The 26,073-nt window shown below is 36.4% G+C and overlaps 1 protein-coding gene across 1 annotated transcript in view; it reads right to left on the reverse strand.

The window, feature by feature from the left end:
- Positions 1-26,073, reverse strand: part of QKI (QKI, KH domain containing RNA binding) — a gene marked incomplete at both ends in the record, with an annotated part of 129,365 nt that overhangs the window by 26,046 nt on the left and 77,246 nt on the right. Inside the window, one exon of the mRNA XM_079532620.1 lies at positions 9,215-9,358. Within this exon, the coding sequence (XP_079388746.1) occupies positions 9,215-9,358 (144 nt within the window). The remainder of the gene's footprint in view (positions 1-9,214; positions 9,359-26,073) is intronic.

The raw sequence follows: 26,073 nt of genomic DNA on the forward strand, positions 1-26,073 counted from the left end.
AAGGGACCTCAAGGATCATGAAGTTCCAACCCCCCTGCCACATGCAGGCAGGGCCACCAACCTCCCCATTTAATACTAGACCAGGCTGTTAGGGCCCCATCCAATCTGGCCTTGAACACCTCCAGGGATGGGGCATCTACAACCTCTCTGGGCAGCCTGTTTCAGCACCTCACCACTCTCTCTGTAAAGAATTTCCCCCTGACATCCAACGTAAATCTCCCCTCCCTCAACTTAAAACCATTTCCCCTCGTCCTGCAGTTATCAACCCTTTCAAAGAGTTGATTCCCTTTAGTTTGTTTTCTTACCACCTTTAATGACACAGACAGATAGAATCACAGCTTTATAATATACTCCCCACATAAGGGAAGAAATACTTCAGCAGATTTTATATAGAGAATATTTCAGTTCTCAGGGACCCTACACCCAACCACTTCAGAACTAATGAAAATTTAAAGCCTATTATTAATGGCATTGTCCAAATGCCTCCTGAACACCGATGGGCATCAAGCATCAACCATCTCTCTAGGAAGGAAGCCTGTTCCATTATTTGACCACCCTCATGGTAGAGGAATTCTTCCTAACAACCAGTATAAACCTTCTCTATCAAAGCTCTATGATATTCCCCTGCATCCTGTCAATAGTTTCCAGGATTAGAGTCCAGCATCTACTTCAGGGCTTCCCCTCATGGAGCTGCAGAGAGCAATGAGGTCACTTCTCTACCTCTTCTTCTCCAGACAATCCCAGTGCTCTCAGCCTCTCCTCACAGGACATGCTTACCAGCCCTGTAATCAACTTTGGTGCCTCCTTTAGATGCTTTCAAAGACCTTAACATCTTTTCTATATTGTGGAGACCAGAACTGCACTGATATTCAAGGTGAGGATGCACCAGCACTAAATATAGCGGGAGAATCACCACTTTTGACCGGCTGGGTATGCTGTGTTTAATCAGTCATAAAATGCAGCTCACCCTCTTGGCTGCCAGGGTACTGCTGACTCATGTTCAGCCTGCTGTCAAACAGCACCTCCAGATCCCCTGAGCTTAAAGAAGGTTTTATATGAAGATTCAAGCATACAAATTCTGTTCCAAGACCATCAAAAGAAAAAGAAAAAAGAAATGGAAGGAAAGCAGTATACAAGATGCACAGAAAGAGCACTCAAGAATAAAGAAAATAAGGGGAAAAAATGGGACAAAGGATGAAAAAAGAACAACAAAATGAATTACCATCATAGATCAACTCCATCACAATGACATCTAGCAAAACCGAAGAGATTAAGTACAGTTTCTGGAATACAGAGAAATCATATAAAATCTAATTAGTATCCCCAATCAATGCATAAATTTGCACTGGAATTGCATGTGTCTACTGACTTTTAGGCAAAAAAAAAAAGTTTTGTTTCTCTTTGGGAGGCAATTTCATTAATTTCCCAAGATCTTTTCTTGAAATAGCAGTCATTTGTTTTTCAAGTTACATACTGTGATACTTTAATAATAAATAAATAAAAATTAAAGAAAAAACAGAAGAAGATAGCATACATCTCCAATTGATACTTTGAAAAAGTTATGGTATTCAATACTAAGCGTAGGTGCACACAACTGATTTTCCTAGGTTCTATAAATCATGGAAAAAGTCTGGAAGAAGTTTCAGATTAACAGCTCGATTAAGATAGTTAGAAATAACTGATGGAGAAGCTTTCTTCTCCAATTAGTGTACGAAAAGCCTAGGAAAGACAAGAATCAATACATACAGCTACTCAAGTTATAATCTAATTCAACTGGTTCTATTTAAGTAGATGTATCTAATCATGACTACACATCAGAATCTGTAAACATAAACCCTGAAATGTATCTGCACAGATCATCATAAATTTACATTTACCCTTTTGTTATTTTTCCATCTTTTTTATTTCCATCCATACAATTTCAAAATTATCCTATTAAATAGTATTAGCCTTCCTCTTAGTACTATGAAGTTCGCTTCAAAAGAGTTGAGGAGTTTAACAGATTACACAAGTTATAATACAATTAAGCTACAAATGACCTAGTTTTATTGCAGTAAATATAGCCTGAAAAAATCACTACCATTGACAGACACCTTTTGGATGGTAACAAGATACTGGTCTACAGAGTTTCCACCACTGTATACAATGATAGAGAGAACTGTTTTCACACTTGCAGCTGGCCTGAAACAATTTTTCTTTAATAGTCAACACTAGGCAAAGCTCAAGCATTTAACTGTGCAGTGACAAGTCAAATAGAATACAAGAGCACTTCATAAATTAACTATCTTAGGAGTTCCTCTTTCTCATTTTTAAGACTGAAATTTAAAAACTTTCAGAGCAGTAAGATTGCTAAAGTGCATGTCAGAATTTACTTACAGACTGCTCAACATAATTAAATCTGTGTTGATATTGTTGGTAAATTAATGAAATTACCAGTATTGGACACCAGTAGGCTTTCCTTTTTTTTTTTTTTTTTTTTTTTTTTTTTTTTTCCCATTATCATACTGTATTATACCACATTTCTGATTATTTTCTCATCTGCAGGTGAACAAACACACAACTTTATGCAAGTCTAGGTATACTCATGGTTGGCTTGCTGCAATCCCAGTTTTCCCTGTGCCACTGTTCTGGTTTGCACAGAATTAATTTTCTTCATTGCTGCTTACGTGACACTATGCTTTGGATTTTTGATGAAAACAGTGGTGATAACACAACAATATTTTAAGCTGTAGCAGAGCAGTGCTTATAGAGAGTTAAGGACTCTTCATCTTTTCATGCTGTCCCAACAGGGAGGAGGCTGAGGTTGCACAAACAGCTAGGTAAGGACAGAACCAGGACAGCTGATCCAGACAGGCCAAAGGGAGGGATGTCCCATAAGATACGGGGTCATGCTCAGCTGACCCCATGAGGAAGGGGGGAACATGCAGAGTGATGGCATTTGTTTTCCCAAGAAACCATTAGGTGCGTAAGCTGAAAGCGGCTTAACAACTGCATGATGATGAGGAGAAGCTAAGAAATTCCTTGTTCCAATTTGCTTTATCTAGTCAGCTGTCTTTATCTCCACATATGACTTTCACACATTTACTTTTCCAGTTCTCTCCCCAGTCTCACTTGGGGTGAGTGAGTGAGTGGCTGTGTGGTGCTAAGCTGCCTGCCAGGGTTAAACTGCAACATCGTGGCTGTGTTCCCATTCCATCACCTCTGTCAGCGCTAAAACAGAACTGATCCCACAGCAAGTCAGTTAATCCAAGGTTAAGCAGTTCAGCAAGTGGACACACTAAACGATCAGACGAAGGCCAGTACCTTCTGATGTAAAACAGGAAACAAGAACAGCAAATCATTGAGGAATGGCAGGACTGCAGAAGTCCTTGGTTCAAAATGTCATGGAAAAACGACGTCTACCTCATACTACTAAAAATAATACTCTATCACTTCTCCTTCACATCAAAAAGTCTACCACTTCTTATTTAGCTGGCCAATCCCAAAAGCTCATCTGCTTCATTATGTTACCTACTGAGTTGCTCTCTGGAAGACATACATGGCATGCATTGCTTAAGGCTTGTACCTGAATCAACAAAACAGACATAGTGAAGGAATTTCCCAATTGTTTTTGAAATCAGTAGTGTCCTTTTTCTGCTACTTTTATCAGTTACTCACTTTGTAACTTCAATTGAACAAGCAGGAAACAGTAAAATGCACAGCACGACCAACATTTCCACAGACAGACTACAGAAGGCATTGCTATATTCTCTCTTGTGAAAGCAAAAATATAAAACCAGCATAGCATGCAGGAATTAAATAGAAAGAAATATTCAGGGAACACAAACTTGCATGCAGAATTTATTGTTTTGGATTTTTTTTAGATGACTAAGACAAATGAAATCTCTTCCCAATATCATTCAAACTTTAGGTTTCACTAGTTGTAGCTACCGCAGGGGAAGTAATGCACAGCATTATTATGATATCTCCCCCCTATTTTTTTTCTTTTTTTTCTTTTTTTTTTTTTTTCCCTTACTAAAGCTAAGGCAGGAATAAAACTCTTTCTACTACATTGAGTTTTTGCTTTCAAATTAGTTCTTGGGTATGGAATCCAGCACACATAAATGCCAGGCTAAAAATAAAACTGAAAACTGAAAATAATTCACCAAAATTTGCAACTACACTTATAATGAAAGTATTAGAAATTGCTTTTTTTCTTCTTTGTTTAATAGAAGGTCCCACTTGATCACATTTGCTGAAGGCAGTCTGGGAAAGAAATGCTTTAATGCTTTTAACTAACCCAACTGAAAACAGCAACATATTCTGCCAGTACTGTTGCCCCTTTATTATATTCTCTCCTGTTATTTGACATATAGGCCTGTTTGTGACTAAAAACAGAAACATTAATGTAACATTTCTAGTAATAAAAAGTAAACAAGGAGGACAGTCAATATTTATATACTAAACATGACTACAAAGGACATTCCAATTTGTAGAAAACCCATGCAGCATGTAACACATTAAACCAGATGAAATACTGTAATGTCACTTTCTGCTGCTGCTTTGATAAGGAGTATAGCCAGCATTTGGAAGAAGTCAGTCTATACGTGAAATCCTTTTATGTTAGAGCCAAGCTACCATGGAGAAAAGTTACTTTTTTTAGCAAAAGAAGCCATTCCGTATCACCATGACAGGCTTGTACTGTCTTTCTCTAACATTTCTTCACAAGGTAAAGCAACAGACATCGAAGAAGAGACTGCATCCCATTTAACACAGATATTTTTGTTTAACTACTGCGTCACTAATGTTTATTTTAGTAATGTCTGTATTATATCTTCATAGAAAGCTCTACTTTGCTGATGCTTTTGTTGGCATAATATGCTTCAAGACACTGAACATAATGAAGAGTAGCAAGTTCTCAAAGTCCACGATGCTTACAGTGATTTATTTGTTATTTCATTTTTTATTCAGTTATTTTTCATCAAAGAAACAAGATGGCTAACTATCTTCAAGATGAAAATCAAATACTATTCCTCCAGATTTCTTCCCAGTATTTCATTTACTCTGAACATTTTTTTGCATACTGAAAGCAGTATCATCAGCATGAGCTTCTCTTGTTCGCCATGATCTAGAATTAGGTTGGAACTTAGTGAGGCCATTTTTACTACAGCAGAGGTTTTGTTGTCGTTGTTGTTATTGTTGTTGTTTTTCCCTGAAAACAGCCAGCATTTCTTACTGTACTGTCCCGGTTAACACACCTTCTAAGTACTCTGTTCCCTGCTTCTATTTTCACATTTCTTGTAGTACTTTGCACTTAACCTTATCAGCCCCCTAGGCCAAAATAAATTCACCCAATAGTAAAACGTTGACTCAACAAGATTCAATCAATCATTTTCAGCAACTGCTTCAGCCTCTTGGGCAATTTTCAGGTACTTCCACAGCTGTTCTCATTCTGATTTTTTTTTCTTATACTACCCTACTATTTGTTAAGCATAGCTATCTTCTGTTCTTTATGAAAATATTTTAAAGAGAGTGCATGCTTTTAACTACATTATTTTCCATTTCCACTAATGCCTATTTATTTAACCTACAAAACAGCTTACTGAAAATAAGCAACTATGGTACTGTTAAAGGACAGTAACAGCAATTAATCCATCAATCTTTACTTCAGCTTGGTACTTCTGCTTTAGCATTTGAGGCTTTGCAGCTCCACAAGATTTTTTCTGAAACATGACCCAGAAACTTAAAATTAATTTCCAATTTCTGCTTTTCTATTATTAATTCATTTGTATCTCTTTCTGAACTTATTCTGCAAATATTCTTTGTGTAGAAAGCGTGTTCTGGTTACTGCTTTATTTTGCATTGTTTCCTTACTCCATTTTTAAATTTATCAGCTACAAGGTAAGCATCTAGTATTACTCAGGATGAATTACCAAATTTAATAACAAAGATACTTTTCCCCATACTGTGCAGCTAAATTTAATGATGTTCAAGATTGATAAGTCTAAAAATCTCTATTACAAGCAACAGCCAAATGTACTGAAAAAACAATACAACCTTCTATTAAACGGTCTTTCCTATCCATTACAAATTTGAAATACTGTTACTATAGTGGAAAGTAAAGTATCCAGTCTGAGAGGGGGCACTCACTGTTTTGCAGTTGTCTTCATACAAGATGAGAGACAGCAACTAAGTAGAACTACAGCTGCCCTTATACACTGATCCCAGACCAAATTAGAGTAGTGCAGTAGAAGCCACTCAGACTCCTCCTTCAGGCTGACAACACCAAGATTTTCTCCTCATAGTTGCCCTCTGGACCCTTCGTCACCTTTGCAGCACTACTCCGGACACTAACAGTTGCATAGCTTTCTTATATTGTGGTGCCCAAAACTTCACACAGTACTCAAGGTGAGGCTGCACCAGCACGGAGCGAAGCGGAACAACCACTTCCTTTGGCACACATTAATTTGGATGCACAGTTTTACATCCTTATGTTGTGGCGCCTACACACAGTGCTGGAGGTGAGGTTGCACAGCACAGAACACAGTGGGATAAATCTCTTCCCTCTCCTGGCTGGCAGTGCTGGGCCTGACGTACCCCAGGGTACAGTTGGCCCTTTGGGCTGCCGAGACACACTGCCGAGTCCTGTGGAGCCCCACTAGTGACCGGCCACCAGCTTGACATAACCTCATTTACTGAAAATCTTTGAGCCTGAACCATCAGCCAATTGTTCACCTATCACTTTATGTTTTCGCCTAGCTGTATAGTTTATTCAATGCACCGCAGAACACAAAATAATTCTGAAGGAGAGGATCTTAGCTGTACTGCCCAGCACCCAAAATAATCGTTTCACATTTTTAATAGTACGATATAATCACCTGAGATACACAGATGAAGTATGACATCTGTCCCCCTTATGTAAGACACAACTCTGCACTTTTTTTGTACTTTCTACAATTATACAACCCAGACTATCTTTTGTCTATCGTTTGAAAGAACTACCCATCTTTACTGAACTCTTGCAAATAACAAATAAACACTCAAAGTTCTAAAAATGAGGAGAGGAAAAATCGATAACCTGTAGGATCCACTTTAGAAAGGGACATAAGGACAAAACAGGTCAATGTGTTCCCCAAAGACTGCACACTGCTTTATTCTTCCTGTTTTTCTTTGGAGAAAAACATGAAAGAAGCAACACTGTAAGATCTTGCAGGTACAGATAATGACCAATATCTCACTGAAGTATGGAAAAAGGAAAAGAATTAGTTTTTACAGAACTTGAAGTACAGCAAATAAGTATCAATTTTCATTCCAAAGAAATGTAAATTTATTGGAAAAAATAAAAATGTTGGCCTTTCTCCTCCTTTCTCGTAATGGAGAAAAATGGCTTCTTCAGCCAATTTATCTGAAGCTATCCTTTTTATTTCTTAAGATAAATTGTGAAAAGGAGAAATAATAAAATCACATCCACAAGGAAAAACATCAGTAGCAATTCAGATTTTTAAATATGAGAAGTAATACTTTTTACTACTGAAGAAGCCTTTTTTCCCCCAAGTACTTTCAAATGATAATCTGTTTTAATATGCCTATATCTGTACTGTCACTACAAAATGGAACTAGTTTTTTTTCATATATTGACCATAACAGATTGTTTGAAGAAATCATATCTACCACAAACATGCTTTTCTAAAATGTATCTTAGAAAATGAAAACACTGTCAATTCACAGTAAGAATGAGATTTAGTTTATCTCCCACATAATCTCAAATTTCAACCCGGTTGGATGAAAAAAATCTTTTTTTTTTTTTTCCTGGAATCAATTTTAATCCTCTGACATTTTTTGGAAAACAATACAGTTGCAGATATTCTATAAATTTCCAGTTTTCTATTCATATCTCTTGAAGAATGTTTGGAACCTTCCAATAGCCAGAATTTGCCCACCATAGAGTTAGCTAGGATTTCTTCCTTCTTCTGTTTGGTGTGATTACTTAAAAGGCTTCTGGTTTCTTTCATGTAAGTTTTCAATTCACATCTTTCCATCCTAAAACAGAACTTTTCAACCCTCAAATTGCCTGAACCCATTGATTGTGCAGCTGATTACAATACCAACTGAACAGGCACACTAGGCTGTAGCAAAAAGCAAGTATATACCACATCAATCCTAATGCTGTATATCTCTTCAATAAATGGATAGATAGATTCTGAAGATCTATATTTTGTTAATTGAAAAATTAAGGTTCTTCCCTGACCTTTGGTAACTTCTAAACATGTGTTCTGATTTATTTTTTTTTATATGGCTTCTGCTTACCACAAGCTTCCTCACAGCCAGCCTCTACTAACATTCACCAAGCACCCAAAATTGTTTGGTCATTTTAATACCAAGTATCACTCTCCTTCACACAATGAACTCATTTTTTCCTCATGAGGCAAAAATTTCCTCCAATTAAAAAGATTCCATTTATTTTTATCATGATAAAATGACGCTAAAGTGGTGGTAAAAATCAGTACAAGATGAAATAAACTTGCATGGAATGCACTATACTGCCATGCTGAGTCATCTTGTCTTGAGTGAGAATACAGAGCAGGCCTGAGAATGATAATTCTGTTCCCTGAAAAAGTTAAAGCCTTTTAAGGTTTTCAACTTTATCAACTTTCAAAAGTTAAAGTCATCTAGCTAGGCAGAAGGCAGTTAATATTTTCAGGGAATAAAGAAGACAGACCATTTTCTAGCTCTAGAATATTTATTTTTCCTTACTATCAGTTATGGCAACGTTGTAATACTGTATTCTGGAGGGGTTTTATTCTTTTTGGAAGGTGTTTAATACAATGATCTGAGAAGGCATGCCTTCTTTTCTTGAAGTATCAGAATCATCTCAAACAAACAAAAGCACATCTTACTTTCAAAGCCTTAAAGCAAAACATCCTTATATTGAAAGAAGATAAGAAATCTAATGTTTGCAGCAGCTCAGTGTGGTTTTACAAAGGTTACAAGAATTTTCTATATGTGTATCTTGAACAGCTAGAAAAATTAACATCTTTTAAAAGAATCATTCTTACCCGTGCAATAATTTGATCGGGGTGAGACTTTTAAAGATCATTACAGTATTAGAAAATAATACCTAAATTTTACTTTAGGGTATTGCTCGGTAGGTTTTCTGTTACTGCTAAACAATAATTATTTTTCAGAAATAACTCCTGGAAATGTAAATCCAAGACTTGCATACACAAATACTTACTGCAGGTATCAGTAACTTTTTCACTTCTTCAACAGCCCTCTTCAGTTTTATTTCTGCTCTGTTTTGAGCATCCTCCACAGTGATTAGTACATGCAAATCTTCATTCAGGTGTTCCCAGTTGGGCTTGCCTCGGTTCTGTTCTTCCTGAAATACAAACCATAGAAGCTATGAAGCACTGCTACATTCTGTATAAAAAAAAATTAAAAAAACAAAACAAAACAATAGACAAGTTCATTTACATGAAAAGCACAAGCTGTATTTTCAACAAAAGACAGAAGAAAGGAAAAGTCTCCTTGATACGGAGACAGAAGAGACAGAATTTTGTTTTACATGATTATTTAACAAGAACTTAATTTTCAAAATATCTTTTAGAAAATGTTTTGAGGGTTTTTGTGTTTTGGAACTGCCTTTTTTTTTTTTTTTTTTTTTTTTTTTTTTTTTTTTTTTTTTAAGATGACTTCAATTCTGAACAGTGTCTTCCTCAACCTAAGGAACAAGAACACAAGAACACAAAGTACAAGAGAAATTCTATTGCTTCCATTATTCTCCTCAGCCTTTCAAGGGTTAAACAGATGAAACATACTTCTAAGTTAAGAAACCCAGTCTTTTCAAGAGAAGTGAACACAGGCACCATACACAGAGAGTTCATTTGAATCTTCCCAAAGGATGAGAGTGCAATTCTTCAGAGTCAAGGACTGCTTTTCAATACTCATGCATGAACAGTGAAAAAAAAAAAAAACAAACATGAAAAAGGGAACTTAAGTTGTAATTTTCAAAACATAACTACATGTAATGGATGAAAGGAGAGAACAAGGAGAAGGTGACAAGGCTGCTTTAATACTGTTCACAGAAGACCACATACAAGACAGTCACCATTATACTGGTACTCTTTTACATCACTGGCATTAATAATCTTAAAGATGAATCTTAGTAGTAGTTTTAAAGGAAGAGGAAGGCATGCTAAACAAATGTTTTTTTTTTTTTGTAAGAAATACTTTCTAAGCAACAGATATCAGTATATTTAACTTACACATTCTGTTATCCATTCTTCCAAAGACAAAATTAATACAACAGAGAAAACTTTCCAACTCCATTTTGATTAAATAGTGAAGCTAGCTAAATTTAAATATAATCAATATTTATAATTTAATAGAATGTGTTAAAAAAAGCCTCCTTCTTGTAAAAAATAACTACAGCTCACACTTAAAAAAAAAAAATGGAGGAAAGCAATGTTAATTGTAAAATGTGTCTTTTACCCTAAATTTAATCAAATTTCCTCCAGGAAATCTGAAAGATTTAATAGCAGCAAATACATGCAGTACTTTATATTCATAAATACCTGAAAGAACATTCTAAGGAACAGTGCTCCATCTTTAATTCAGCTGCTTTAATTCTGAAATGTTTTATGGAATAGACAAGGACGAAGATGGAAAATTGTGAGAAGTATATGGAAAATTTATGTAAAATAATCAGTACTTCGAAGTCAATTTCCTTTTACTATACTCTGTGTAACATGCACGCATACGCACAAGTTCCCATTATCAGTCACTACGATTTTTTTTTTTCATTTTATTCATTTATTATAAGAACAGAGACTTTTTGATTAGTTTAGAAATGTCGTCTCAGGCAGTTTTTTAAACAATGGTAGTAGTAAATATATCTCTGTGAATTTCAGAAGGTGAAAAAAAAAAAAAAAAACAAAAAAAGACTTACTTACAAAACAGGACCTGATACAAAGTACAGGTGAGTTATAATATGCTCCCTGCCGGAATTTAATCTTTTGAGAAACTGTCTTACCACTAGATATTCTGAACTTATTTCACTCAATCATGATCAAAACACCACAATCATGACCTAAACAATTCCTTTTTTCTGTTTTTTCAAATCACGACAAACTTTACCTATATGAAGCAGTGCAAAGTGTTAACGTTAAAATTAAGATGAATCAGATAAGGATCCTAAGTAAGCAGAGTGATACAGCAAAGAACATGCCACTCTCTTCTTGCATGGATAGCTGGTGAACTGACACAGTGGGAAAGGTATTGGTACGCTACTATATTAAATGCATGATAAACTGCACAACCAGCAACTCTCAGAAAATATCAGAACACAATGGACAAATGAGAAGGAGAGTTTTCCCTACATAAAACACCAAGTTCTCTTCCTAAAAAAGAAGGAATGGCTAAACACGGTTTCAGCTACAGACCAACGCAATAGCAGTGCACAATATAGGTACACAGAGAGGGGCCTGCAGCACTCCAATGATTTCTTTCACAATGAGATCAGAATGGTACAAAGTCTCACTACCTTTCAGCAAAGAAAAATAAAATATACATGGTCCCAGTCGATGCATGCCTGTATTGTAACCTTTAGACTCAACAGACATTCTTCATTACATTATAGGGTAGTCTGCCTCTCTTTAATTTGGTATTTAAATATTTTGGATTAACAAAGTCTCAAGTATTGATGCTGTGGTTCAAATTACTCTGTTGTAGTACGAACAATTTTCTGTTGTTTTTTTGTTTTGTTTTTAAAAAGAAGTTGCATGTAAAACAATACGGAGATGATACCATTAGGTATCACAAAGACTTACACACCCCCAATTTCTTTTTAAGTGGAAAACACTTTGTGTAAGTTCAGTAATCACAGGAGCTAACAGGTCTGATCTCACAGCACAAACAGTCATACAAACACTTGTTAAGATAACTGAACTAGCATAGAGCACTTACAGCTCTTTTACTATGACCATAAAATATTCCAACACACTAACAAAAGCCTTGCTGCCATAGAGAGCACAATTTCTTAAATCAAATAGCAAACCTGTAACAAGGATTAAGGAGAATGGAAGCCTATGCAGTATATATCGAATACACAATTAGATACAGAAAAGAATACTTGGGAACAGGCTTCACATTTATTCTATCTCAACATGCTTGCACTCAGACTTCCACTGCTCCCACTGTGTTCAACAAGGCTTCTTTCCTAGTAAGTTAACAGTTTTGCAAATATCTGTCATCTGTTTATTAAAAATTGAGTGAAAAGTTACGTAAATGGCTAGATTTCCTTGGTTTGCTTTAAAAATCAAAACCAGAAAATTCAAATATCCTCTAAATCATTCATTCCAACTGAGTCAGATCCAAAATGCACTACAGGGTTTGCTCACAGAATGAAAGAGACAACCTGTGATCTATTACAGTTTAAAGCTACAACTTTTTATGCTACCTTAAAGCCCATAGGAAAGATCTGGGAAAACATATTTTCTTCCAAGTAAAACACTTAATTAAAACTTCTTTATGTAACTAGTTTTGAAAACACCTTTTTTCAGTCCTACAAAAGGCCAAACGGGTAAATTAAATATATATGCAACTGTGCAGGGAAAGTATCTTTAATACCCAATTAAGTAGAGTCTGAAACTTACTGGTTTTGGATGGAAAAAGATAAAATGATAACCAGAAGGGAATGACAAGGGGTTACTGTAGAAAGCATCGTTGTTTTGGTTGATATGGAGTTAATTTCCTTCCTTCACAGAGGCTTACACCATGCTGTGCTTTGGATTTTTGATGAAAACAGTGATGATAACACACTAATATTTTAAGCTGTTGCAGAGTAGTGCTTATAGAGAACCAAGGCTGGGGGTGCACAAGGAGAGGGGTGAGGACAGAACCAGGACAGCTGATGCAGACTGGCCAAAGGGATGCCCCATACTATAACGGTGCCACGCTCAGTAAGAAAAGCCAGTGGAAAAAAGAAGGAAGGGAGCAACATTCTGAGTAATAACATTTATCATTAACTGTTATGAGTGGTGAACTCTGCCTAGAAGTGGGTAAACATCTTACAGCTGATGGAAATGTAGCAAAGGAGCTCCTTGTTTTGCTTTCCTTGTCCATGCAGCCTTCGTTTTACCTAGTCAAATGCCTTAATCTAAACTTGTCAGTTTTCATACTTCACTTTTCCAATTCTCTCCTCTACCCTACTTGGGGAGAGAGTTATCTCAACACAGCTGGCTGCTGGGATTAGACCCCAACGGAATGAAATCACAAATGATGGTTATCTTCACTTTGACTTATAGCTGTATCTGATTGTTTCATGGCATCACAGGATGAGATAAGAAGAAACTCCAGAAGACCACCCACTCCAACCCCCTTCTCAGGGGCAGGGTCAACTAGAGCAGGTTGCTAAGGACCAGGCTTTGAGCATCTCCAAAGCTGGAGATTCCGCAACCTCTACAAGCAACCTGCTCCAACAGGTTGTTGACTGTTGACAGCAGTCACGGTAGAAAAACTTTTTCTTATGTTTAAGTGGAATTTCTTACATTTGGTCTGTGACCATTGTCTCCTGTCTTTCAGCAACACTGTCAAGTTTGCCAGATCTGCCTAAATAAAGACTCATATGGATGACAGAAATTGCCTTGAGAATTACTTTTGGATAAAACATTCATTAGCACAGCAGGAAGGCCATGTGTGTAGAAGAAAAAAATAGCAGCAAGAAAATGAGAAAAAAGGATCAGAAAAAGTAAATTGATTACATATATGCAAAATTGCATAATGTACACAATAAGTAATTTACAGCATACATTCCTGAAATTGTTTATGGAAGAATTATACAGGAAAAATGGAGGTAAAGAAGATGCAGGAAATTACAGAGTAAAATGATGTATGCCACAAGCTTTGGGAACAACAGTATTAGAAGAGCTTAATTACAGCCCAACTATCCTGTCTGCTACATTAAAGAACATTAACAGTAATATAACTGGCAGATACAGTTTCGCTGTGCTCCTTGTCTGGCAGAAATTTCACTACCCTTAGATATAAATAATAATTCCATAAACAGATTTTATTTTCATTTTGCTGCCTGTTGAGTGTATGCTTATTATCCCCAAGGTACTTGTATACAGTAATGGACTTGAGGAACCTGTTCAGTATTTAACTTGCTATTAAGGTCACTGGGTCAAGTAGTTGGGAAAAAAAAAAAAAAAACCAAAAAAAAAACAACCAACCCAAACATCTTTCTACAACTCCTAGAAATTTAATTCCACAGAAATCAGTCTGAGGTACTCTGGGGAGGGGGTGGGGGGAAGGGAAGAGAGGGGAGAAGAGATAATTAGTTCTGTTGATGTTCATTTGCTTCTAAACAGCCAAGCTTTAATCGTAATTTGTTCCATGATGAGAAATAATGACATCCAGATTCCTGTTGATTTCTGTCCCAGGAACAGAAATAACACCACATGCAAGTTTGCCAGGATCTACTGAACCAATATGATGCTGAAGGTGACAGTTCCCGGGATCACATCATTACCAAGGACAAGACATGTTGTCACCACTACAAGCCCGAGTTAAAACGGCAGTTCATGAAGAAGCAATGTGGATTCTCCACCAATGAAAAAGTTCAAAACACAGCCCTAAATGGGCAAAGTGATGTGCACTGTCTTTTGGCATAAGAAAGGGTTGATCCTTCGCGATTTCCTGGACTCAGACAAACCATCAACTCTGTCTGCTACAGTGCAACGCTGACTAAGCTGAAGAATCAAACTTCCAGTCAGGCCAGAGAAGACGACAATCTTTCTCATACATGTTTTAAGATTGTGGAGCACATTGCTGATACTGGCTGGACTGTTCTATCACGCTCACTCTTATAGTCTGGATTCAGTGCTTTTTGACTTCCGTCTGTTTGAACTGAAATATGGATTGCACAGTCAATATTTTCACAGCAACAATGCCATCAAAGCAGTTCTAAAAAAGTGGGTCATCTCCAGTGGTGCAGATTTTTAGAAGTGCAGCAAAACTGCATACATAGCAATGGTGACTATGTTAAAGAATAGGGCTTTTTGGAGCTGACAATTTGCTCTGTCAAATAGTGCTTTTGCATCTACTGTTCCCAGGTGAAGAAATAGGAGGCAGTACTTTCAGACTGACCCATGCAAGCTTACTGTTAGCTAAGCAAAAAAGGATGACTGAAAAACTTGGCGCATCCCTTCCCCTTATGCAAGGATGTTAATCTATGCCTCTCCTCTATCCAGCCAGCAATTTTCAAATACTTTAAAACCCCAAAGAATTCTTCATTTCTGTCAAGTTTAACTGAAATTGTTCAAGATAATCAAACGGTGAAGAGGAAAATATTTTGAGAAAGGCGGCACACACTCAGAGAATACTTCAATTGAGAACGTTTTTAGGTTTCAGACTTTACTTCTCACAACAAAGTCTCCAAATCAAAGTATCATCTCATGAACTAAAAGTAATTAAAAAACAGAATTGGTGAAGCAGAATATGGTCAGTTCCAGCTGTCAAAATGCCGCTAAAGAAAAAGGAAAGAAACACTGAAAACAAATACTTTCTGAGTTGTATAGATAGACTGGGATATATTAGTCAGACAGCAAAGAAAGAACATGATCCACAAAAAACAAAGTTTCCCACAAGGCTTTTATTTTCTTTTCAGAAAGCTATGGACCATAGCATTAACTCCCATCCTGTGCACTTTTTCCAACATAATGCATACAAATTCCAAAAAAATATTGGCTGTTACAAGATACAAAACAGCTCAGCAGCAGAGACCTTTAAAGTCACTGGCTCAAGGGAATGCTGAGATTGTACCTCAGTAACCAAACACATCCTGCACCAACAGATTATTAAATTGTATTCGCTAACCCACTACAAGTTCTTCATACTGAATGGCAAAAAACAAACAAACAAAAAAAAAGAACAGAAAAGCTGGAATAACACAGAACAATTTTTGCATGTAACATCAACTTAAATGCTAAAATTAAAAGGAATCAACCCTTATTCCTTTAATCTAAGCAAGGGTTTAATTCAGTGACATTCTAAGTACTTTAATTATAATTATCTTAAGACATAAGAAACAGTTTAACCATTCATAGCCACTTCTTAGAGTAGGTATGATGCAGAAAGAAGAAATTTAGCTATTTAGTACAGTTACCATAACGTATTTTGCGTAATCAACTGTGCTACACGTACATTAAAACTGACAGTAGGTCTAGGAGAAGACTTCTGTTTCATAATGAAACCTGCACAGATATTTGTTTAAAGAACCATATCATTATAGAGTATCCTGAATTGGAAGAGATCCAAAAGGATCACAAAGTCCAGCTCCTGGCACTGCACAGGACCAACCAATATTCAAACACTGTGTCTGAGAGTGCTGTCGAAACAGTGATCTGCACCAACTGCTTCAGGAGCCTGTTCTAGGGCCCAACCACCTCTGGTGCAGAACCTATCCCTAACCCTCAGCTGCCCCTCCCCAACACAGCTCCATGCCATTTTCTCAGGCCCTGTCGCTGTCACACAAAGCAGAGCTCAGCACTGCAACTCTGCTCCCTGTGAGGAGCTGTAAGGCTGCCCTGAGGCCTCCCCCCAGCTCCTCTGCTCTGGGCTGAACCAATCCAGGGACCTCAGCTGCTACTCATGCGCTTTGCCCAGCACACTCTCCACCACCACCTTCATAGCCTTTGGATGCCTTCTAATAGTTTTAAATCCTTCTTACATTGTGGACATAAAACTGAGGAACAGTTTAAAGAAGCCATGTGAGCTAATAAAAAGGTTAACGTGTTGATTTAAAGCAATTTTAAAACAAAACCTAAATAAATTAGAAAGAGACAAATCGAAGGTTACTGAAGGAGAATTCTAACCTTGCTCTAGTTTAAGTATTTTTAAAAAAGAGTTAATATGCTCTATATCCACGCAACAATATTAGGTTCCAACTTATGAGTTATTTAGCATAGTAACACTATTCAACCACTAGTAAAAATCAAGCCAGTGGAACTTAAGAATGTTTTCTCTAACATACTCATTACTCCCAATCTTTATTGGGTCAATTTTTAATGATTTCTTGACCAACACTGCAATCATCTTTTTCTGCTAACTTGGTAAACAAAATAGGGACAATATTTTAAACATTTGCCACTTAAAAGCTGGTTCATCACTCTCATGAAATTATTCTATGTGAAAGCTCATTATGTATGTGCCCAGGGACAGAACACAAGTTATATTAATTATCCGATATGAAGCAACTTGTTCATATATGTAAAAGCTAAGTATTAACTATTAGTATGAAACAACAATTGTAAATAGAAACACGGTAGTGAACCAAATAGTTCTCAACTCCATTTTTTTTTTTTCCCCAGTAAATCTAAGTCTTCCTAGAACTGGTGAGCAAAAAATACCCCACCCTAAACCTCTATAAACACGTATATTCACATGATATACTCCTGACGTTAACATTTCAATGCTAGTTATTTTAGAAGTGGACTGCATACCAAAATAAGCACTTAGGTAAGTAGCAAAAAACAGGTTTCCATCTGATGAAATGCCAAGCCACCCCTCCAGAAAACCAGTTGAAAATGATGCACTAATTACAGTATCTGTTTGAACAACAGGAGTAATTTTATAACATGAAGGATCAGAACACACTGATTGTCCTAACCCCTGCTGATAAACTGCTTTAATTGTGCAGCTACAGTCAGGCAAATTAACATAAGACTTTTGCTCCTACTGAGTGTCTAATGGTGGCAGTTTACAAGCAGCAAGCTGCTGAGGAAACAATGAAACAATAGAAATGATGAAGAAAGAACACCTGGTCAGTGAGAAGACATAAGGAAGAACTTTTTCTCTCAGAGAGTGGTCAGGCACTGGAATGGCTGCCCAGAGAGGTGGTGAAGTCGCTGTCCCTGACAGTGTTCAAGAGGCGTCTGGATGACGTGCTGTGTGATATGGTTTAGTGCTAGTGGTGGCAGTGGTGATGAGGAGATGGTTGGACTAGATGATCTTATAGGTCATTTCCAACCTTGTAATTCTATGATTCTAAGACTAGGTTACCTCACACTTAAAAATTTTGATCAAAGCTTTCCTCCTATAGAAATAAAATATCAATTATTTTAATTAATACAGCCACGTTAACTTCAATGGCAGGCAAGTTAATGTTATTTAGTATGTCTTTAATTATACATTATTATTCTATACTAGTCTCTCCTCAAGACAATTCTGGATTAAAAAGTAGTTCTCCTCCATCTCACTAAACTGTCAAACACTGTTTAAGATGATTATCTTGCAAATCTTAAATACTTCAAAAGCAAACAATCAAAAACAGATGACAAAAACAACCTATCGTTTAAATGCATAGAGATTCTGCCCAAGCTCTCTCAAAGCCTCAACACAGAAATGGTTCTAAGGAAGCTATTACAACTACCGAATTTTCAATGGTGCCATCAGCGTAGCACTACTCAATAGCACTGGTGTCTTGTTTTCAGCTGGGACAGAGTATGATATTCTCTGTTATGTCCTATATGATACTATGTTTTGGCTACTGAAGAAAAACAATATTGATAACACAACAAAGTTTCAGCTGCTGCTGAGCAGTGTTGCAAAGAGCCAAGGACATTTCATTCCTCTTTCAAAGTACTATCTGTAACTTTAATTAACAGTGACTACAACAGATAATTGTGGTCTCTGCCTTTACTGAACTTCAACAATTTTCATTTCTCTAATCCATGTTTTATTTCCTCTCTGCCTTATTTAGACTTGACTGATGCTTCACATTGTAAATCTGGTCAGTGCACGAGTCCTCTCCACTTTCTGCTAGTTTGAGGTACTAATTTCAATTTCTCAGTTAAGCTCACCCGCATACAAACACCATCCCAGCTCCGGATCTTCTATCACCGCTCCGCATAGAAAGGGTGTTGATCAAACTAAGAAGGTCCAGAAATAACAAAAGAGAAATCCACTTTTAAGGTACTGCTCCTAAATAGTCTAAGCATGAATTCCATTTTTTCACTCTCGTTAAAATCAGTAAGAAATGGACAAAGCGACATTAAAAAAAAAAAAAAGCAATTAACAAATTCATTATGACTGGATGATTTTCATTTACTTCAAATCAAGTTTATGGCACTGCTGAAGAAAAGAAGAAAGAAATACAAAAAAGAATGTATTAGTGATGCATTAATGATGCAACTAAATAGAGCTGCTTACACAAATATTTTAATGCCAACATTCTTAATTCCATAATCTCAATCGGGATTGCTCTGCATAAACTTTGGTGAAGGCCTTATGGAATTATATTGAAGACAACTTTATAAAATGATAGCAATGTCACATCAAGCCCTCGTTATGAGAAAAAACAAAACGCAAAAACCCATTACTACCCTCTTCTACATCTTTTCAGGAACTGTTTAACTTTTAGTTAAGAAAGAAAGAAGAGTGAAATTTTACTCTTCTGATCTTCACACAGAAGTATTGGAGAATGTCACTACAGAATTTATTATTATTACTATTTACAGAAACTCAGAGCAGGCTTGTTGATTTAACTTCAGTGTGCCAAGAAAACTGAAACATACCATATCTTAACTCATGAGACAATAGATGCATTTCAGATACAGTTAAAAAAAAATGCACAGAACTACATTCAGAATTGCTGGCAAAATTTAAGGAAATTAAAAGCTTCTCTATTTTGCTTCCATAAAACAACAGCACCAAAACAAGAATAGATTAATAGTTGTTTTTTTGTGGTCACACCAACAGTACGTTACCATCATTCAAGTATGTAAAAGTTACTGTTTCTTGAAAATGAAAGACTTGCAATGGATAATTCTATACTAAAGAAATTTGTCAAAGCAATGAAAATAAGGGATACAGGACTCAAACCACATTACTTAGGTAGTAATTAAACATCTAACAGCTTTCTGAGCCATAAACAAACTGTTCACTCTCAGTGAAGTCTAAAAAATTTGAAATACAATATATAATGTATTCATCACCCTTGGTTTTTTAGATGAGTTGTTAGGGGCAGGTTGGAGGAGAGAAAGATAAACAAAAGAGAGTAACTTCAAATTATAATATCTGTACCTATGAAGCAGTCAGAAATACTTTTACTGGTGGACTACAGGAGTGGCAGCCAAATGCAGGAAAGAGGTTGTGTTTAGAATAGCCAAAGCCCTGTTTAATGCCGAGGTCAGGCTGATGTGCTTGCAATACTAGAGTTGTAGCCCAAAACACGTATCTTTTACTGCTTGGGAATAGCTCATTTGGTTCTAGACAAACAAGTCGTCAAAACTCTATGTTACTGATGTTTAAGAACATCAGTTAAAAAAAAGAAGAGAGGAGGATGGTGGAAATAACACAGTAATTTCTCTTGCATAAGCTTAAGTGGTATCACAAAAATCCAGATCTTAGTGAAAAAACAGGGTATCGGTATTGATATGATTAATTAATTCCTCTTATTATTTCCTTAATTCCTCTTATTTCAATCCTTGGGATTAAATCTCCACCAAAGAATTCTTCAAAGACACACTGAGGAGATGTCTGAATCAATCCTGCTTGCTATAGGTCTGAAGGGATGGCAAGAAATTTCTCATGCATCTAGGCAGTTAAACTGTACCTTGAATAACAAGATTCAAATCACCTCTTATGCCAACAGGACAATGTGGTGCTAACCATAAAACACATTCTTTCATAGGTGGTTGCTTAAACAAACACTGCTAACTTCAGTATCTGCTCTTACACATTTGAACACTGGTCTTACAGTCAATTTGGAGGAAGAACTTTCTCAAATCATAATTCCTAACTACTGAGACCAGGTTTATTTTGTTTTTTTTCCCTTCCTTCTGTAGAAGGATTTTTTTCTTTGCATCAGCAACAGCTCTAAACCCATCTAGAGCCAGTTAAATGCAATAGCAAACTACTGCTGTCAGATTAGGTTTCTGCCTCCTTAGCAAGCTGAACTGGCTCGGTGACACATCCCAGAAGTAGCAGACTGAGCACAAAGGACAGCACAGAAATATACCTTTCTAGGAAGCTGCCAACTGTCAGTCACACCTTCAGCAGAAGCACAGTCAGCCCGGTCACTCCCCTGCAGCAGGAAGCAGCAAGCCACTTACAACAGGCAGGAGGATGAGGTAGTCCCAGGCTCTCCTTGATTTGTAACATTCTAGATATTCTAAGCACTTACCGACATTGTTTAAGTCAAATGCTATTTTACATAAATTGCTACTTAAATGTGAAGTATTCTAAAAATTCATTTTCCTGTCACCTCAAGTTAGGCAAAGTAATCAACATTCTGAACTACAAATATTGCATCTCAGTTGCTCACCTGAGAAATCAGCACACTACACCCCGTTTATTTAAAGAAGGATGTGCCAAAAACAACAACAAAAGCAACTTATCATTTATGGCAAACTGATGAGCATCAAGGAAAATCTCATTTATACAAAAAGATAATTATTTTAGCATCTTCTAACATGAACTTACAAACCCAACACTATAAAACATGCAACAGGAAACATGAGTTGGTTTTCACTGTCTCTGTTTCCTCATTCATCTTACAGCAGCAAAAGTGCCTTGTTACAACATAAGGCATAAAAACAAACAAACAAAACAAAAAACCAAACAACCACCAACCAAAAATCCCAAGTCAAAAACCTTTTGTAATCGCTTAGGAGTGCTTTCCACCAAATGAATGATATAATTAACATGTCACTCAGTTATTTGCACTCCCTCATCTCTTCAGTGATTTTTTCAACAGTACTAAGTTCTGGATTTTTCAGGTTTAAAGAAACATTATGAGTATGCGTTGTATTTTGGACTAGAGAGGGATGAGACAGAAGCAATGCTCAGAGTTAATTCTGCACTTAGCTGCCTTCACAAAACTATTACAGAAGAGCTTTATCTTAATGACAAGGTACTGCTGAGCAGACTACTTGGCCATAGCTATCAGCCCACCACTTAGATGGCGACTAGTTCTGAGCAAAGCTTGACTCTGCTTTTTACGGCCTCCTTTTTCCTCTGGAGACAACTGGGTCTTCTGGAGAAGAAAAACAGTCAAATTAATTGACTAACATATGAAATTCATTTTCTGTAGAATGTTCTAAACAGACATTATGCTAAATTTTGTGTTAAATTCTTATTATGTTAACAAGAATACATAGTTGCTGTCCAGACGGGATCTGAGCTTCTTTACCAGTAGGATACAACTGAAGAGCTAAACTTCAGTGTGACTTTAACTCATATTCTTACTGATTTGCTCTGCAGCTAGAAAGGTCGTCCAATAACTGCAAAGTTCTCAATGCAGTAATTACTTCCATATTCAGGCTGAGGCTCCACTTGTACAGTTTTTCTGAAGGTGGTGAGTTTGTTGGCTTTTTTATTTGAGCTTTACATGAGCTTCAGATTATCTGTTTTAGGTTCTTAACATGGAAATGCATTTATCAGTGGGTAAATATTGTAGCACATTGTTGCCCATGATTTATCCTGCTTTTTCATCAACAGTGACCCATAATCTGTGGATCAGAACAGTGTTGAGTGGAACAAAGCTCACAGCAGTTTATACAGCATTTCTAAATGCTATATAAAGAGGCACCGTTCAGACAAATGTTAGCACATTTAATATTAAATGTGTTAAATATTAAATGTTAATATTAAATGTGTTAAATATTAAATGTTAATATTTTATCTTTTTTTTTTTTTTTTTTAACTACTTAACTGGCAGGCTTACCCTAAAATAATTTAACCCTACAGTGATTACACAAGTCTATATTTAAATACCTTTAGTTCTTAAACATTTTACTCTCTCCCTATTCCTGAGACAGTTCCATTCTTTCCATTAACAGAAAGATATTTAGCTGTAAACACTTTTGTGTTTAGTTGTAAACACTTGTGTTTAATCTGGACAAGACGTCAAGAAATTGACAAAAGATACTAATGCAAGTTAAATAAATCAAAACTACTATTACAAAAGTGAAATTTTAATGTGTGGTAAAGAGAACAGAAAACTTCTCAAATTTGTCACTGAATACAGAACTGACAATAGAAATTAAATAATAAATTCAAGTTGATTGCTTGAAAGAATTCAGAACTACTGCATCAAATGAACTCAACACACAAGCCCAGAAACCAGAGAGAGAGAAAAGAACCACATAGAACATCATGACAGTATGAAAACAAAAATATAGACGCAAAAGCAAATCCTTGATAGGGTAACCAAGTCCAAAGGCATTTAAAGTGAGTAATTTTTGATACACTCCAGTGCATTATCAAATATGTGCAAAAAATTATTAATAAAAACTAACTGCTTCTAGTCCTCATAAGATAGATTTCAAACCTATTTTTCATCTGAATGCCCATTATGTACGTTTACCTGTTCCCCCCCTACCTAAATTTTTATAGCTTAAATTAACATACTTCCTAATAACAGAAGTCTGGAAGTAAGACAGTAAGGTTGGGAAGTAAAGGCCATTATGTGAGTGCTTTTTTGTGTTCTGCAATAGTATCACCCATCTTAGAAAATACCACCACACAGTGTATGAACTGAGCATAAAAAGAGGTGGCTTGCCTCCTTCTAAATACTTCCTCCTCCTCTAAGAAACACAAGCATATTCCCTTAGATGAAAATGCAACTCAGCAACAGATAACAAGTTCAAGGTTTTTTTTCTTCCAGTCATCAGTTTCTGATTTCCTAATTTTTGACTACACAGTCGCATCCTTCCTAACCCCTCTCCTTTTTCGAAAGGGCACAGGTATTAATTTGTCCACACTTTACGATCAGTACATCTTGGTAGTTTTTGCTGGTTTCATATCATTACTAATTACTATTACCATTATTTCAGTCAGTTTAGAAAGCTACAATAGCCAAACAAGTTATTAGCAAAGCAGCAGAGCAATATATGGAAGACTTGACTATCCACTCTCACTGGCAGCAAGCTGTCAAATCAGATTAGCTATCCTGCTGAACTATACTTCCAGATTAGGAGATCAAGACTTAACTTCCTTCTTGTCCTAATTGTAGTAGCCCTGGAAAATGTTCAAGATGCCTCCTCAACAAAGTAAATTGAGCGAAATAGTCCCAGACATAATCCTCAACTGTTACAAAACTGAGCACATTCTACACTTTTGTTGATAGAGCCAATGAGAAGGTTCAAAAAGATAACTAGTTTCTTAACTGAATAGGCTTGAAAGTTCTTTATAAAGCATTCCTAAAAATGAGGAAAAAATGAACAGGGTCAGAATTCTACTTGTCATTAATACCCTCCACACGATACATCTGCATGCTGCCAACCAATTTAAACCAAGCTTACACATTAGCTATTACATTTAAATCTTTGCACTGAATTATGACTTAAGAATTCATCAGATGTCACAGGTAATTTTAACTACTTCTGAATGGGAAAAAGATACTGAAAACATTGAAAAATTCTAGCCTTTCCCCCCAAAAACAGATCTGGCACTTCACCAAGTGTACAACTTTGTCTCATAGTCCTCAACTAGCATCCATCTAATGTCATTCATTGTCAGAAAGTCCTGTCTGTTTCAAACGTTTGCAACTTCAAATAAGAAAACTGAGCATATATTCCATATTTTTGTGTCTGAAAACTGAGTTGGGTAGCCTGGATAATCTAAAGATATGAAAAGCATCATCTGTATTGCCTATCAAGATTACAGACACTCAGCTCAACTAATTCAAAAACAGTTACAGCACTTTGCCTAAAGCCTGCAGTTCCACAGAGCCCAAGCTATCTTGAAGTCAATGCTGCTGGTCCTACCTTGACATTCCTTCATGCTTGCTATCAAGTTCACAGCACTCAAGAACACAAAGAAAAGTTTCCAGATTTAGCATTCTTCTGGTTTAGCACTGGAACAGCTCATCAGTCATATACATCACTAGTAACTGCCACTAGGAAGGAAAAACCTAATCCTAGCCAGGCTGTGTGAGCAGTACTGGACAAAGTATTGACTTAAAATTGTCATAAAAACAGTACTGGAATTGCATTTTGACATACTTAAAGGAGTCAGATTTTCTCATGAGCAGCAGTAGGCCATTAAAATGTCACCAATACAGCTTCATAGTTCCTTCTTGCACCTCCAATACAAATTTCAGCAAAGAGCAAAGAAAAAAAACAAACAACAACAACAAAAAAAAAACAAAAAAAAAAAAAACAAAAACAAACAAAAAAATACACCTGCTTTAAAAACATAAGCAACACCTTCGGGAGATAGCCAACATGAGATCTCAGAAATGCCCCCAGCACAAACATAATTATAGGTTTCAGCCCAATACATAAGAGATGGTTGAACTTATCGGAGACTGCTGAAGAGCTGATTGCAGTAACAGCAGTTGGAGATAGCAACATTAGATCAGGCACTGTTTTGGGTTTCTTGGTGGTTTTTTTCTTTTTTTTTTTCGTTGTTTGTTTGTTTTTGTATAGAAAAAAATGACAGTGATGAACCCACTTTTTTTCAAAGAAAAAACTTCACCAAATATCTAAAAACCCTTACTAATCTTAAGATAGTAATATAGTTTTTCACCAGCTAGGTATACATTGTGTGTAACTGAAGCCTGTCTATCAGCAATAAAAGCTTAAATGTATTTTTTTTTTTCCCCTCACACCAAGCATACAAAGCAAATCCACCATTTGGAGAAGGGATAGTTGAGGTTTCTTTTCAACTAGGGTCTCCTCAAGTTGTAGGCAACTTGCACAAAACTGTTGGAATGTTTACAGTAAGTAAAACATTTACTTGCCTCTACCTCCAAAACTGCTGGATCATGGTTGTCTCTGCTCTTAAAGGAGACCTGAAAAGCAAAAAAAAATTGGGCATGTGCCCTATTTTGCTTCTTTAAGATGTTTAATAGAGGCATGAAGGGTTGGAATTAGCATTTTTATTTTATTCTGTGATAGACAATTTATTCCTTCTCACTTACACTTGTGATTTAAATCCCAAGAAACCAAAAATCCGTAAGACAGCCTAGGTAAGTGTGAACAATGTAAGATTCAACAGAAGTCACAGAATAAAGAACTTCAGTTCCTCCGCACCTTTTCCCTAGTCCCTTGAAGTTCAACTCCATTTGCATGACTGCTAACTCAGTAA

Source organism: Tetrao urogallus, assembly GCF_951394365.1.
Source record: "Tetrao urogallus genome assembly, chromosome: 2".
Lineage (NCBI taxonomy): Eukaryota > Metazoa > Chordata > Aves > Galliformes > Phasianidae > Tetrao > Tetrao urogallus.